The 17,536-nt window shown below is 40.8% G+C and overlaps 2 protein-coding genes across 9 annotated transcripts in view; one reads left to right on the top strand and one right to left on the bottom strand.

Moving 5' to 3' along the window:
- Positions 1–2,760, top strand: part of LOC128230121 (NAD(+) hydrolase sarm1-like) — a 29,247-nt gene extending 26,487 nt beyond the window's left edge. For all 5 annotated transcript variants that reach the window (XM_052942148.1, XM_052942147.1, XM_052942146.1 and 2 more), the window contains one exon: positions 1,929–2,760. The gene's annotated coding sequence lies outside the window, so the exon portion shown is untranslated. The remainder of the gene's footprint in view (positions 1–1,928) is intronic.
- Positions 2,761–4,844: 2,084 nt separating this feature from the next.
- Positions 4,845–17,536, bottom strand: part of LOC128232121 (collagen alpha-1(I) chain-like) — a 44,217-nt gene continuing 31,525 nt past the window's right edge. The window contains exons 4-13 of one of the 4 annotated variants that reach the window (XM_052945495.1): positions 14,461–14,522; positions 12,623–13,819; positions 12,141–12,255; positions 11,547–11,672; positions 11,168–11,299; positions 10,840–10,956; positions 10,499–10,516; positions 9,058–9,177; positions 8,606–8,731; positions 4,845–6,596 (exon numbers count right to left, since the gene is read on the bottom strand). In XM_052945495.1, the coding sequence (XP_052801455.1) occupies positions 5,980–6,596; positions 8,606–8,731; positions 9,058–9,177; positions 10,499–10,516; positions 10,840–10,956; positions 11,168–11,299; positions 11,547–11,672; positions 12,141–12,255; positions 12,623–13,819; positions 14,461–14,522 (2,630 nt within the window). In that variant the 3' untranslated portion in view covers positions 4,845–5,979. Of the gene's footprint in view, positions 6,617–8,605; positions 8,732–9,057; positions 9,178–10,498; positions 10,517–10,839; positions 10,957–11,167; positions 11,300–11,546; positions 11,673–12,140; positions 12,256–12,622; positions 13,820–14,460; positions 14,523–17,536 lie in introns of all 4 variants that reach the window. The other 3 variants (XM_052945498.1, XM_052945497.1, XM_052945496.1) reach the window with 3 other exon arrangements.

Here is a 17,536-nt window from a genome sequence, read left to right as displayed (position 1 = left end):
AGCATTGTTCTCAATAAGAAGTGGCTGTTGACCATAATGGAATGTTCAAATGAAAATCACTATCCCCACCCCTGACACATTCAAGGTGGCTGTAACAACCATTAAGCATTAGATAAGCGAGCAGTGTTTTTATCCCTTTACCAGTTTACCAATCACTTTTTATCATGTTACATAAATTGTGTTCTCTTTTATACCCTAGTTCTCACTTTTCTGATGTGATTTGCCCCATCAGTGTTTTAATTTTTTTTCACTAACGAGCCGGCGCGCACCGTTCATGTCAGTAACACTCGGAAGAGGGGTTGACATTAAACAGAGATAGATAGATAGATAAGATTGGGTTGTTTAAAATTTAAAGAAAAAATGAATTAATATTTTGTAGAAGTAATATATATTAAGTAAGAGCAATCAGTTTATTTTCTATTTGAGACAGTTCAACAAATCTTCTTGAGGACCCAGTTTGAGTGAGATTTAATTTCTATAGTTGTAATTTCTAATTTGTATTTCCAGGTATGTTGATGGTTCCAAAAGTCAGGGATGAACAGACACCTCAGCCAGTGCATCAGGTTGTTCCTGTCAATGACCGACAATTCAATTCAGAGGCCATGATTCTTGGATTTATGGCTGAACATGACCTTCCATACTCCCTGGTACCATGTAGTGAGTCTTACAGTCATCGAAATTAGACTTTTGGATGAACAAGCCCGAATTCTTATACTATTGCTTGGAATCAAATGTTTGAACAAGCCCTGCTATATAAAATTCAGAATTTGAGCAAGCCCGGGAGACATTTTATCAGTGCATGGCTTGCGGGCTTGTGCTAATTTCGACCACTGGTGTTACTTAAGACACTTGCCAAAGATACAAAAGCTCTCAGCGAATTAAAACTTCAAATGTGTACAGCATTATATAAGATGATTTATAGAGAGGCAAGCCATTTCAATGATGAACTTGTGGAGGAGTTAAGTGACACTCGGTTTTGTTTGAACTTAGATGAGTCAACAAACACATAAAATGAGAAAACTGTTGCAGCTATTTTTGTGCTATAGAGAAAGAAATAGTGTTGAGACATTTGTCCTTAAAAATCACAAGGGCTGATTCTGAATCAATTTTCAAGGAATTTGGAAGCCTGTTTGAGAGACTTAAACTGTCGTGGGACAATATAGAGTGTGTGCTACTGAACACCTGTAACATCATGAGGAGAAAAAATCCGGCTTGGAGACCAGAATACGTCAACTTGTCCCTCACCTCATAGACATTGATGGTGACCCAGCCCGCCATATCCACAACGGTTACCCTGCCAAAGCATTTACAGTCCCATTTGGATATTACTTGGAATAATATATATAAAAATTAATAATATTATATTCTCATCAAATGTGCAGATAATGGAATAAATACTCTTATGTCTGATATATAAAATTTGAATAAATAAAACTTTACAATAAACATTTGCAAGCTTGATATTTGATATGTTATTCATTATTATTTATCAAACATCCCACAGTATAGACTATTCATACACAGGCATTTGATCATAGCCAGTTGAGTTTTATGGGAAGTGGACAACTGAACCAAAATGGCAGGTACATGTCTTATGCCTGTGACTTAAGGTAAAAAAGTAAATTTAACTTCACTGCTAAGATTCCTGATAATTGTTCTGATTGCGGAAGTCTCCTGTTGGACATAATTATATCTACCAAACTGAAAGGTGTACTCCTTCAACACTATTCTAAGGCAACAAAGGGTATTAGAAACCCTGAAATACTGAAAGCTTCGGGGGGCTTCGCCCCCCTTGTCCCCCCACCAGGGCTTTGCCCTGGACCCATCGGGGGCCTTTAGCGGCCCCCTGAACCCCACGCAGACATTTTCAGGATTGGCAACTTGTCCCTGTTATCATCCCTGTGTATAGTAACAACCCATGCTGTAAGGTAACTACCCATGCTGTATAGTAACAACTGGTGCTGTATAGTAACAACCCATGCTGTAAGGTAACTACCCATGCTGTATAGTAACTACCCATGCTGTAAGGTAACTACCCATGCTGTATAGTAACAACCCATGCTGTAAGGTAACTACCCATGCTGTATAGTAACAACCCATGCTGTAAGGTAACTACTCATGCTGTATAGTAACAACCCATGCTGTAAGGTAACTACCCATGCTGTATAGTAACAACTGGTGCTGTATAGTAACTACCCATGCTGTAAGGTAACTACTCATGCTGTATAGTAACAACCCATGCTGTAAGGTAACTACCCATGCTGTATAGTAACAACTGGTGCTGTATAGTAACTACCCATGCTGTAAGGTATCTACCCATGCTGTAAGGTAACTACCCATGCTGTAAGGTAACTACCCATGCTGTATAGTAACAACTGGTGCTGTATAGTAACTACCCATGCTGTAAGGTAACTACCCATGCTGTAAGGTAACTACCCATGCTGTATAGTAACAACTGGTGCTGTATAGTAACTACCCATGCTGTAAGGTAACTTCCCGTGCTGTATAATAACTACCTGTATTCGGAATGTTGGCAATAGTTCACTGCTTTAGCATCATCAGTATACATGTACCGGTATATACTGGTATCATTGCATCATTTGTTAAATATATGCACTAGTTGTTATGATCTGGTTTACCTCATATTGTTTTGCAAGTGTTAATTACATATACTAGCCACCTGGGAGTATGTATTATTGGTCCCAGTAGCCACATACTTAAGTGCAAGAATGCTCTTTTGGAGAATAAACGTTATTTCTTTTCTGTGTTTCTTACTTTCTATAAACTTTCCCACTACATGTAAACTGTTTATCCGAAATCTCTTACAAGAAATAATCAGTAATAACACAATAGATATGTACCGAGACGTACTGATTTTATATGTGTAGGCCCGTTATGATAGGGGTCAAGTAATATGTTATATTTAAGGATGTGTTCAGAGTTTTTGTATGGAATATTTAAGACCAATAGTAACATTTCCTGGTGTTGTTATCCAATGCAAGCAAGAATTAATATTTGTTACAGAACAAGCATAAATGTAAACACGATCTACATGTGCTCTTTTAGTGCCTACACTCAAGGTGACCGGGTAAATTACTGACTACTGGGCTTGTCCCCGTATTTTTATTTAAAAATTATATCCATGAGCCAAACAATGTCGGCCCTCTATAAATGTATTTTATGTATGTTCGGAAATGTTGCCATATTGACTGGTTGCTAGTAAATGAAGGTCATTTATATTACAGACATTTACGTTTGCTTGTTTTCTTATTGAATCTGTATCAAGTTTGCTCTTTTAGTGGAACCCTAACCTCGCGTCATTCTGAATATCGCCCAAAATGTCCCGAAATCCTGCCTTCCTAATTAGGGGAGAGGGACATCACTGAACTTACTTCACCAAGTTCATTAGTGAAACATATCACTCTTGTTACATCAGTCCTACTCATAATTCATAATTGTATTTTGAAACCTTTTCAATTCTAACAAGAGCGCCAATAGTCGCAAACAAAATACGCCCGTCCTGTTTTTAGGACACCAAGTTTGGTGATAAATTGCTGTTCGTTGAGCCACACTTAGAGAGCGGACACTAAATACAGTGTTTGCCAATTAAAGGTTCATAACTCTGGATTAACTGGTTAATAATGAGCCTGACCAAGATAGTATGCCTATACTCATTCTTGCTAAATGTGGTGATGATTGGACAAGGGCTTCTACTGAAGCTATTGATCATACAAAACCGAGTTTGGTTAGTTTCTATAATAATTATTAATGGACGATAACTTCCAGTGCTTAAGGAGATATGGCTTGTTAAGAACATGTTTAAGATATTATGCCTAATAAATTTGGTGATGATTTGTCAACGGCTTCTAAAGTTATTAATCGGACAAGATCCGTTTTAGGTAATTTCTATAATAAAGGGTAATAACTCTCGAGTGAGTAGTGCGATATGAATGTTATCAAACGTGTTTGTGATATTCTGCCCATACACATTTTGACCAAGTATTACATTATGATGCCTAACGTGTGCGCTTAGCAATAGGTTAAGGTCTCGCTTAGTGTTCAATGCCACCCGAGAGGGATTCCTTAGTCTATAACGCTCACGTCGTCAATAACAGCCATTTCGAAGGTCAAGGTCACAATTTAAGTGGGGGTCAAAGCAGTCTTAAAGATTTCATATCAAAAGTTAGTCATACCATGTGTCTCGGCTGTAACTTAGATTCCTTCACTGGGCACTAGGGTCGTGTTTAGCATTAATTGTATGTTCATATTTTAATTACTGTCAAACTTTGAGCACTGCAGTTTTTTTATTTGAATTGACAATCAGCGATTTATTTACTCTGTCAGTTCAAAGGTCAACACAACCCTTGGCAGTCAATTCTAACAAAAGGTCACATACACTTGAAGGTCATTTCTTTACATAGGTTAACATACAACAAACACTTGGTGGTCAATTCTGTCCAAAGGTCAACATACACTTGGTGGTCAATTCTACCCAAAGGTCACATTCACTTGGTGGTCAATTATTTCCAAACGTCTACATATACACTTGGTGGTCAATTCTGTCCAAAGGTCAAAATACACTTTGGGATCAGTTCTGTTCAAAGGTCAGCATACACTTTGTGTTTAATTCTGCCAACTGTGGATTTAAGTCGTTATTCCGGTTCTTCAATAACAGTGTCACCACCATTAGAATTCAATCAAACTATTTATAATTTAAAGTACTATAAATAGTTGAGAACGCATAGCATGTACGTCCACCATTTACTCTCCGCACAAAGTTAAAGGCAGCAGCATTGGCAAAATTGAACTCACTAATAAACTTCTAAAACAAACGAGATTTTGTTTCGTTTATTTGAATACATTTTGAAACAAATTACAATACATGTATATACAATGATTAATAATACTGATAGAATTGCACTAACTCAGCTTTGTATACCTCAACATAGATCATTTTGTCAAGTGCGCTGCTACATGAACTCCGGCAAGGTTATAAATACAGACACTGAATGTTCCCATCGTGGTTCTCGAGGACAGTTCACAGCGGGGAAACGATGTTCAACCTAGAAATATCACGCCTTGCAGTGGTAGATGGACTTGTTGTGTTACTAACTTACTTCCCATTTATCTTTAATCATAGTTTTGGATGAATACAAATATGGGAAAGTAATATAATTCTCATATCTTGTTTATAATGTTCTATAGGTAAGTAAAGGTTCACTATACAGGGCACATTTAAACATTGTGAGAGCTGTTGAGGTTTTATTGTTGCTCATATCGTACTTGTATATACGCAGACCTCCCTGATTTTGTATACATAAGAATAAACAACTAGTGAACAGTTATCAAAGTCACTGGCCCTCTTATTACTGCACGAAGTATGACGAATTTTAAATAGCTCTCTGTTATAGACACCAGCATGCGTACAAGTAGTAATAAGTGCTAAATATGCATAGAAGCGCAAAGACAGTAACATATGTAACACTACATCAAAGAAACGATACAGAAACAAAAATGAACAACACAAATCATAAACATCGTCCAAACATCCACATGCAAACCTGGGTTATAATCACATTTACAGCGATGAGTGACCTTGGTCATGTAAGGTTAAATTACAAAAATCATCATAAAAACATACAACCTATAATATCAATTTGTGCGATGGGTTAAAAAGTACCCCGCCATAACAAACAGCAGCGCCTGAGTAAGACACGTTTTAAATAAGTATACATTTAATACCACAGATCTGCAATGCGTTTCCTTGTTTCCTCTCTTGTAGACGACACGAGGAAAGTGTTTGACCTCTACCCATCGTTAACTATTAAAACTACGACAGAAGTTTCGTCAAGTTGATTGTTGTTCCATTCGCTTCCATTTTCAATTCTTTCAAATGTGTATTTGAAACCGTTCAATATGGCACTTTGTGTGAGGAAAGACAACTAGTTGTAAATACCCGATTTCGTAAATATTAACATTTCAAACAAATTTACATATAAGGCCGCAAAGCAACATAACAGCCAGAAACAAGCCATTGGCAGTTAGAGCGCATGCAGAGCCGGAAGCCTTCCCCTGCGCGGCGTGCGCAACAGGCGGCGACTCAATCTCAACTCTGTATTTCCCCTTATGGTCCAGTTCATCGAAGGACAAGTCTGGAATTTCATCAAAACTAAGGTGCTCCATGGGCATGTCCCCCTGCATGTCCCGCAAATCGTCGTCATCGTTGGGGGACAACTCGTCATCAATGTGTTTGTGGCGGCGATGGCGGGCGGCCATTTCCGGCAGGTCGATATTGAGAAGTTGCTCGCACAGGGCGGCGTTCACCCTGGGCTCTGCGGACTTGCAGTTTTCGATGGTGCGGGTACGCAGGTATAGGCACAGCTCCTCGCTCACTGCCTCGTCGGGGCTAAGCGGTGGTGGTTGGCCTCCGGGGAAGCCAGGGTCGTTCCAACTCTGATACAGTTCCTCGCAGCTCACGGACCCATAATCCCCGGATCCCAAGACGTCCTCCTCTGTCGTAGTTCTTGTCACGGTCGTCGTACTAGTCGCCTTCTCTGGCGTCGGCGTTGGTGGCGCCGCTGTCGTCGGCGGCGGCCCTGCAAACGTGAGCGGGCAGCTACAGGGAAGAATGCAATAACACTAGCTTAGAGCGTGTAGCAAAAGAATCCCACATCATAGTTTTGACCATTTGAAAAGGTAACGGGAGGAGTTAAAGTATAGTTATAGTAACATTCGGATAGTTGTTAATAAGGATCGACATTTTAGCAATAGAAAATATTTTATTGAAGTTATATCACCATTTGAACGGTTTGTGCAATTACGTACGTGTTTTAAACATAAAATGAAAAGAAGATGACATGACGCTAATTATCTTTGCGACAACAGCTGAGTACTGCATCTAGACAAAGCGCAAACTACATGTGTGAGAGTTTAAAGCCAGCGGATCTAGGTGTCTACCTCGCCGAATATGGGATCGCCGGACAGAATCACATTCAAGCAGTTCGAACAGTCTTGATGAAACCGACCATTAAAAATCCATTAAGTAAATTATAACCGCCACTTTTTCATTAGGTCGTAATTGAATATATTAACTGGGTTATTTAGAAGGTCGCGCATACGCGCTGGCTAGTATAGATACATTTTGCGCCAAAGTAAGTCAGCATTTTTGGTGTTCTGAACAATTAAGTCGGCAGGTCGGGTGCATTTTCAGAAGACCAAAAATAACCCTAACTTTTGCTAAGAATCAGTTGTTGCAAAGTTGTATATAACATAGAAAGGAAGGCGAGTATTGACACAACAGCTTGGAGAGGTTAAAGAGAGAAAATACATCACACCAGGCAGGATGAGGGATTCCGCTACTAGCTCTACTACTCGTGTTATAGAAGTCCGGCTGAAATAAGTCTTGAGAAGTTTATTTCTGATATGCGAAGGCCGTGACACGCAAAACAATACATCCGTCCCAAGACTTATTCAATAGCCGCTTGTAAGACTTTAAATGCATTTTGGATAAGTGACAGAACACTTCTTTAAAAGCATTTAGAATAGCTGAGTAAGAATATACATTTAAATAAAAGAAATATATAATGAGGCAAAGACCTATTTATCCATTCAATGCATATAAATCAGAATTTAACGATGGACATGCATATCTGAAAACTGCTTGCACTTTCAATTTGCATATTCATTAATTATCAAGTAAACTTGAAAAACAAATAAATTGGTCAAGCATCTACCATACATTTCTAGACCGTATGCAGCGATATGCACTAATATGCATTGAATGGATGAAACAACCAACTGGCCAGTGTGCGTATGATATATGTTTATTGTTTTATATCGGATATAAAGATTTTGAAATGAAATTACCAAAAGCAGTTCAATAACTAAACACTAGCCATAAACACACTGGGCATTATCGAGGTGTCAGAAAATAAAATATTTGTTTCATGTTTCCCGACCTGCCCTATTGTTCTGCTCCGACACATAGCCTTTTTATTGCTTGAGAAATATTATGTATTATTTGCTTGCCGTGACTTTTAACAATAACAGTGACGCTGATACTGATTGTATATATGTTCTTAAAAATATAATTTATTTTGGTGAAAGGAAAAAACACGAATAAACAATTTGTGTAATATAAAAAAAATTCCGACCTACCTACACTATTTGTTTTTGCGTGAAACCGGAAACAAACATTTTTTACACCTGAAGCAAAAATCGGCGTCGAGCTGTCGAACAATTTAGAATAATAAAACTTAATGAATTAAACTTCAAAGTGATTTTATATTGATTGGACAGTTTTCACCAATTTAGATTTTCTTTAGATAAACCTGGAAATTAATCAATGTGACACAGCTCAAAGTTCGACTACGTCTCCAGCTCGACGCCGTGTTCCTGCTCCAACCTCTGTGCTCTTCACCAACACTGTAGTCCAATCCGAGATAATAGTATATCTAAAGATTTCAAACGTTATAATAATGTAACGAGTTACAGATATAAATCCGTATAGTATAAATTATGTGGACGTATAGATGGCGAGCACAAGAGCTACGCTACAGTTCCAATAAACACGGAGTCTGCTAGGCGGAGGCGGGGGGATACGCACCACATTTAGCGGGGGCCTCGTCCGATGCATCAAAGCAGTCCCGCATGCCGTTACACAGCTGGGACGGCGAGATGCAGCCGTTCTGGTCGGCACACAGCAGCTGGCCCTCTGGACACGTCCTCCCCTCTGTTGGGACAAAACCTCACATAAAATAACATGTGGCATATAATGTCCTATATTTGCTTTAAATATTTAAAACACTTGCATCTGACATGAGTTACTATTTAGCCTAGTTACTATAGCCTTGAAACATGAACGTCTATTTGATAAAATCAGCACACGTGTATCAGTTACTGAATGCGTACACTGAAGTATAAGAAGTCACTGTCAGGATGTACTCGCCGTGCTGACGAAACATTGCGAAAGTCGGTACGTACTTAGCCGTGCAAACGTCATCAAAGACGTACCCTTGCCGTCGAACCATTGCAAATGTCGGCATGTCATGTACTTACCCTTACAAATGTCGACGCTCTCGTCCGATTCATCCTGGCAGTTAGGTTCCCCGTCGCACGTGAATACGGCCGGGATGCACTCCCTCGACGTCTTGCACATGAACTCGTTCTCCTCGCACCCTGAAACACGCAGTACAGCCGCTCAACGGATAGTTAACATCCTGGGCTCTCTCAGAACTTAGATCGAAGTTAAGACACATACTACTATACGTAGTTACGTGCATGGACGCTACAGTTCGATGCTGGATACATGTATCTATCATGTTAAGTTTATGCACAATTCTGTATTATTTGTGTTGTGTATTAATATTTATAAGTATCCATAAAGAGAGCATAACTTTTATTCTTTTTACTGTTTACTACATGTTAGTAGCACTGTTAGGCATGCACAAAGCGTATATAAAGGATTGTAATGTTCATGCAGTAAAATGATCTATTAAACCTTCTGGGAGTTCAAAATATACGGTAGTTAGGAAATACACACTTCTGGGCACTACAAGCTTGTAACTTCAAGTTATGATACAAGAGGATCATGATGGTCCCATATCGCCACACCTCGGAGGCCGAAAGTCGGATGTAAAAGAAAACATTAATGGAAACATAAATATAAACTTACCCTAGATGACATTAAGTACAATCGGTGAAGATTGATTAAAACGTTGTCTCTAGAACGTTAACAAGATATTTTTTTATGAAAATGACCCAATTCCATAAAGACATATGTTATGTATAAACTACGTGTTATTAAGATTGGGTATAAAATATGATATACAGGCCGCTACCTATGTTTTGCGAACACTTAAGCAAATGACCTAGCTGTTAATCCGACATAACCCATACTCAAGTCTGACTTAGATCTTATTTTACTTATCACTGTTAAGATTTAGTTGAAATGTAGGCCCTACCTTTCTAATAGTATAGACATTCTGACCTTCTTGTATACCCAACATGACACATTTTTGTCACTGACCTTGACCCAGTGACCTTAACCGATACGACTCATATTTGAACCTGTTATGAAATAAATACTTTAAAAAGTTTTAGGATGATCGAATCAGGATACAGCATGTTGACAAGACGTCCATCTATTGACCTCATGACCCTATTTTGCAACCAACATGACTCATATTCAAACATGACCAAGATCCTATAGAGACAATTAATCCGTCCAAATTACCAATATTGTATGAGAATGCTACAGTTTTCAGAAGCAAATTTTGTGACGGACAACTAGGGATACAGGACGAAAAGGTTAGCTCCCAAAATGAGCTTATAAAGTTATAAGACGACATGTAGATTAGTGAACATCTGCTGGTTAGTTGCGTTCATTTAATACAAACGAAGAAGCTGAAGCAGGAGAGAGGGGGACACAGACACAACTACAGGATCGTATAGCCCGAGTAATAATGGAAACCTCCACCCGCACTGTGGAACATCTTACCTATTTCTTTCGCTCTATCTAGACACAAAGACACAAACGTACATCAATATAGCAACACTTGAAAACACACACATCATTGTAGATACATGGGCAGTATTAATCAGGCAATCAGTTCTACGTGCTTTGTGTTACAGTTTAAATCCGACAGATTGACGAGCAATACTTTAATTGAACATTTTTTTTAAAACATGTCCTCCATAAAGCGATAATATACTCAATAATTCAATGCAGGATCCCGATTGCTCGGAAAACATTCATTTCAAACTGATGAAAAAGATAAAGGTCGAAACAAATTGTTAAAGCCTCTTCCAGGTATAAGCTATGCACGTGTTGTTACTCACTGCAGTCCTTCTCGTCGCTGCTGTCCTGGCAGTCGTCCTTGCCGTCACAGCGCTCCTCGCGCGCTACGCACCTGCTGCCATCTTGGCACGGGAAACCGCCCTCCGTGCATCCCTGCGCTGCACGGGGAAAAAGACACACACAACAGTTTACTTTTTGTATGGAATTTAAAAACACACAATAAGTTGAATATTCATATCAAGTATTCAACAGTATAGTTTACTATCTTTTATAATTTTACTGCTATGCATGGGTGCTCTTGGTTGTCAACCATTACTTTATGATGTTTTATTTCATCTTTTCAAAGTATTGGCACTAAACGTTTCTTACAGTCCGGGCAGTTGATAGCGTCCTCGTCGGAGCCGTCTGGGCAATCTATGACGCCGTTACAGACGTCCGCGACCGGGATGCAGCGGCCGGAAGAGCGGCACTTAAAGTCCACACCAACCTGGCACTCGTATTCTGCAGCATGAACAACATCATATGAAAGCAAACATTCGTGCTATATACTGAAGCGACCGACGAAGATGTGGTTTAACAAATTGAAAATGAGGTTTGAAATAAATATTTGAAAAATAGCTTTATAAAGTTTGCTTCAAATTCCTGAGTTATCGGTGATTTCAGTTTCGTGTGTTAGGTACTACACTCACTAAGTTATGGTTCATAGATTCAGTATCTGCAGAGAGAAGACTCTGCCGAGTCGGCTTACCGCAGATTTTTGGGTCCTCGTCTGATCCGTCGGGGCACTGGGGGAAGCCGTCACACTGGAACTTCCGGGGGATGCACATGCCGCAGCTGCACATGTAGCTGTCCTCGCTGCAGTTGAACCGACAACCTGCACCACACATGAGTAAAAAGTCAAACTAATGCCTTATTAAGTTATTATTTAACGCCTCAAACATGAATGACGCAACGCCATTGGTCCAGGACTGGTCATGCGGTGACCCAAAAGTTTTCCATATTGGGTCACCAAATTTGTATCGTACCAAAATGGCGTCTATTTTCCGATTCAGATGAATTAATGAAACATTTAAACATGTAAACAGGTTGTCGACGTGATATATACGTTAAGGGGTTAGTAGGTGACCCGATATGGGATGTACGGGGCGTATAGTAGTATACATCCCCAATGTACAAGCAGTTCCGCAAGTGTATATATATTTTTGAAAAACAAGTAATTATGTATTGTATACTTGTCATTTTTGGTCCTGTTTTTATTGTTTTTGAAACCTTAAGCATTTTTTTTCTCGGAGTACCAATAACCAACACAGTGCTGCCACGGGTGTGTTGTACATATACTTACTGACGACCCGGTTACATATAAGGCGTAACTCCAGAAGCTCCTTCCGGGTGGTCTCCAGCCGCTCAGTCGTCCCCTGGAGCTGCACGTGCGTCCGCTCAATCTTGGTTTCCAGGTGCTGTAACAAACATCAGCATTTATCAAAAAGAAATAGGTTAACACACTCGAGATCAGACACTATAAAACCTAGGCTTGTTGTGATGATGGACATTATAATACTATGCATTCATCCTTTCCATAATACAATGCAAATGAGAACAACATCGACGGCGTTTATTCCAAAAAAAATAACTGATGACCAAATCATGTCGGAATGTGTCAACGTTTTCTGAATTATAATGTTTTTCAAAAACAACGGTTGAAACGGTTTAAAAGAGGTCAAAACGATATTATGTAGTCTCATTAACAGAGCCACAACTTCCTGAATCCTGGTCAATGCAAACCAGGAAATCATGCCATTAAGGTGTTTTTTAACGTGATCTGACCTTGACAGTGTTTTGAAGTTCTTTGATGATTGTGCTTTCCTCGATCTTGGTGATGTCACCCGGGCTGCCGTCTCTTCCCGGCTGTCCAGGTTCCCCTGGGTGTCCATCAATGCCGTCTCTGCCCGCGGGCCCCGGCGGCCCCTGTGGCCCCGGTGTTCCTGATGGGCCTTCCTCTCCATCTCTGCCATCCATACCCTTTGGTCCCATCTCACCTGGTAAGCCAGTGAGTCCCGGTGTTCCTGGATGACCATTGCGGCCAGGAATGCCTGGTTCACCAATACTTCCCGGGATACCATCACGGCCTTGAGGGCCTGGAAGTCCGACATTTCCTCTATCACCCTTTTCACCCTTTGCTCCCAGTGCCCCATCCAAACCCGGGAAGCCACGATCACCGGGTATTCCATTAAATCCGGGTTCACCTTTACTACCCTGCGGCCCAGGAAGCCCTAGCAATCCCCGGGGTCCAGGTTCTCCGGGATTACCTTTTTGACCCGGTCGTCCGTCCAATCCTCCTTCTCCTGGAAGTCCAGGTTCTCCGTCCAACCCCTTTTGACCGTGTACACCGGGCAAGCCGGGTTCACCTCGTGGTCCAGATGGACCGCTTGGACCTTCTTGTCCCGGATGCCCTGGGGGCCCTGAAGGCCCTTGAGCACCAGACTCTCCTTTAGGACCCCGCATGCCATCGCGCCCACTGGTTCCGTCTCTACCTGGTTCCCCTTTCCTACCCGTCCCTCCGCCCCCGCCAGTTCCGTCTCTTCCAGGTAAGCCAGGTTCTCCTCTTTCACCCTTTTGTCCTGGACTACCACGCTCCCCGTTAGACCCTGTCTCGCCTTTTTGGCCCGGTAGTCCATCTATACCAGAGGTCCCTGGCTTTCCTGGACTTCCCGGCACTCCTTGTAGACCTGGAGCACCAGTCTCACCGGACGGGCCCTGTTCTCCTCGCGGACCCGGCAGCCCGTCGCGCCCTCTCGGACCGTCTCTTCCTGTAGCTCCGTCATTCCCTGGTGATCCCGCTTGGCCATCTGAACCCTGTTTGCCTGGTAGCCCCGTTGGTCCTTCAAACCCCCGTGGCCCTGGCAACCCAGGCGGTCCTGCTGGACCAGTTTCTCCACGTGGGCCGGCTGGACACGTGCAGTCCTTCGTGCCTCCACCACCAGAATTGGAAATATTGGAGCACAGTTCGTCTATTTTGGTTATCTAAAACGAACACAACATTCGGTAAACAGCCCCGTCATAGGCAGAACAGATTTATATATGAATAAAGGCCCAGGTTCTTTGGCATAACAGAACAAGACAATACAAACGAATGTTCAATGACTTGACTATGCGGATTATGTGATAGGATTTACTTCGATAAAAGCCAAACCAAACAGAAACGAACGAAGGGAAATAGTTTGTAAACACACTCTCTCATCGTTTCTAAATCGGTAATTTGTCTATGATTGAGTTGAACAGATAAAAAGACGAGGTGTTGAAACTGTATATCTGACATTGCAAGAAGTTTATCTAATCTGCTAGTGTTTCCGCCCTACTTTCTTCTTTCAAATTAAAGCCTTAAGAACTGTTAACCAGTTCCTGGTGTCTTCCCTATGAGCCTCGAACCTATGGAATAGCAATTAGGAAGGCTTGATACATTTTTTTTTCACTTTCCGGCTTGTTCAGTGAAAAACATTTCAATCCATTAATTTAGACGTTCAATATCAAGCCGATAGGTTTAATATTTAACAGGAACCAATAACTAAACATTAATGATAAAATCATTATTTATTCAACGGTATTTTTAAGGTCTACATCATCCTGCAGTTGGTGCATGTGAAGCTGCCTCCACCATGTCTTACCTTGGAATATATATCGACAAATCTTCTTTCAAAGCTATTTATTTTATCACAGTTAATGCATTCTGAAAAAGATAAAACAAAATAATTATGTTCGGCATACCTGGACTGTTATCAGTTTCATTATAAGTGAACGCGTTTCTAAAGAATTGCAAACTTCAGTTGATAACTGCATATTTAAAATGCGCTATATAATATATCATCATGCCTTTAGAATGGACATTATGTTATAAATGTAAACTTCATTGCACTGTAATCAGTATCTACTTCATTGCACTGTACTCAGTATCTACTTCATTGCACTGCACTCGGTACTTAGGTCATTGCACTGTACTCAGTATCTACTTCATTGCATTGTACGCGGTATTTACGTCATTGTATTGTACTCAGTATCTACTTTGTTGCACTGCACTCGGTACTTAAGTCCTTGAACTGTACTCAGTATCTACTTCATTGCACTGCACTCGGTACTTAGGTCATTGCACTGTATGCGTCATTTACGTCATTGCACTGTGCTTGCTATTTTCGTCATTGCACTGGACTCAGTATCTACTTTATTGCACTGCACTCGGTACTTAAGTCATTGCGCTGTACTCAGTATCTACTTCATTGCACTGCACTCGATACTTAATTCATTGCACTCGATACTTAATTCATTGCACTGTATGCGATATTAACGTCATTGCACTGCACTCGGTACTTAAGTCATTGCACTGTACGGGATATTTACGTCATTGCACTGCACTCGGTACTTAAATCATTGCACTGTACGCGGTATTTACGTCATTGCACTGTAAGTGGTATTTACGTCATTGCACTGTACGCGGTATTTTCGTCATTGCACTGCACTCGGTACTTAAATCATTGCACTGTACGCGGTATTTACGTCATTGCACTGTATGCGGTATTTACGTCATTGCACTGCGCTCGGTACTTAAATCATTGCACTGTACACGGTATTTACGTCATTGCACTGTACGCGGTATTTACGTCATTGCACTGTACGCGGTATTTTCGTCATTGCACTGTACTCAGTATTTACTACATCGCACTGTTCTCGGTATTTACGTCATTATTATGTCCGCATTATTTGAGTAATTTGACTTGACTCGCGTTTAACGTTGTTGCACTTGACTCAGTATTTAAGTAATTGCACTGTACGCGGAATTCGCGTCATTGCACTGTACGCGGAATTTGCGTGATTGTACTGTACTCGGAATTTGCGTCATTGCACTGTAGGCGGAATTTGCGTCATTGTACTGTACTCGGAATTTGCGTCATTGCACTGTACGCGGAATTTACGTCATTGTACTGTTAGCGGTATTTACGTCATTGTACTGTACGCGGTATTTACGTCATTGTACTGTACGCGGTATTTACGTCATTGTACTGTACTCGAAATTTGCGTCATTGTACTGTTGTACGCGGTATTTATGTCATTGTACTGTACTCGAAATTTGTGTCATTGTACTGTACGCGGCATTTACGTCATTGTACTGTACGCGGAATTTGCCCCATTGTACTGTATGCGGAATTAACGTCATTGTACTGTACGCGGTATTTACGTCATTGTACTGTACGCGGTATTTACGTCATTGTACTGTACTCGGAATTTGTGTCATTGTACTGTACGCGGTATTTATGTCATTGTACTGTACTCGGAATTTGCGTCATTGTACTGTACTCGGAATTTACGTCATTGCACTGTACTCGGAATTTACGTCATTGTACTGTACTCGGAATTTACGTCATTGCACTGTTCTCGGAATTTGCGTCATTGTACTGTACTCGGAATTTACGTCATTGTACTGTACTCGGAATTTGCGTCATTGTACTGTACTCGGAATTTACGTCATTGTACTGTACTCGGAATTTACGTCATTGTACTGTACTCGGAATTTGCGTCATTGTACTGTACTCGGAATTTACGTCATTGTACTGTACTCGGAATTTACGTCATTGTACTGTACGCGGAATTTACGTCATTGTACTGTACGCGGTATTTGCGTCATTGTACTGTACTCGGAATTTACGTCATTGTACTGTACTCGGAATTTACGTCATTGTACTGTACGCGGAATTTACGTCATTGTACTGTACGCGGTATTTACGTCATTGTACTGTTAGCGGTATTTACGTCATTGTACTGTACGCGGAATTTGCGTCATTGTACTGTACGCGGTATTTGTGTCATTGTACTGTACGCGGAATATGCGTCATTGTACTGTACGCGGAATTTGTGTCATTGTACTGTACGCGGTATTTGTGTCATTGTACTGTACGCGGTATTTACGTCATTGTACTGTACTCGGAATTTGTGTCATTGTACTGTACGCGGAATTTGCGTCATTGTACTGTACGCGGAATTTACGTCATTGTACTGTACGCGGTATTTACGTCATTGTACTGTACGCGGAATTTGTGTCATTGTACTGTACGCGGTATTTACGTCATTGTACTGTACGCGAAATTTGCGTCATTGTACTGTACGCGGTATTTACGTCATTGTACTGTACTCGGAATTTACGTCATTGCACTGTACTCAGAATTTACGTCATTGTACTGTACTCGGAATTTACGTCATTGTACTGTACTCGGAATTTGTGTCATTGTACTGTACGCGGTATTTACGTCATTGTACTGTACGCGAAATTTGCGTCATTGTACTGTACGCGGTATTTACGTCATTGTACTGTACTCGGAATTTACGTCATTGCACTGTACTCGGAATTTACGTCATTGTACTGTACTCGGAATTTACGTCATTGCACTGTACTCGGAATTTGCGTCATTGTACTGTACGCGGAATTTACGTCATTGTACTGTACGCGGTATTTACGTCATTGTACTGTTAGCGGTATTTACGTCATTGTACTGTACGCGGAATTTGCGTCATTGTACTGTACGCGATATTTGTGTCATTGTACTGTACGCGGTATTTACGTCATTGTACTGTACGCGGAATTTATGTCAGCACTTTACATACCCTGTAGAAATGGTCATGAGCGATAACTTGGATAGTGCAAAATAATCTAGACATGTCTGTGGTCAGAAACAGATACAACTTATACACTCAACA

The sequence above is a fragment of the Mya arenaria genome, chromosome 4 (assembly GCF_026914265.1).
Source record: "Mya arenaria isolate MELC-2E11 chromosome 4, ASM2691426v1".
Taxonomy (NCBI): Eukaryota; Metazoa; Mollusca; class Bivalvia; order Myida; family Myidae; genus Mya; species Mya arenaria.
The sequence above is the reverse complement of the archived record's forward strand: the minus strand, read 5'-3'. Positions and strand labels throughout refer to the sequence as shown.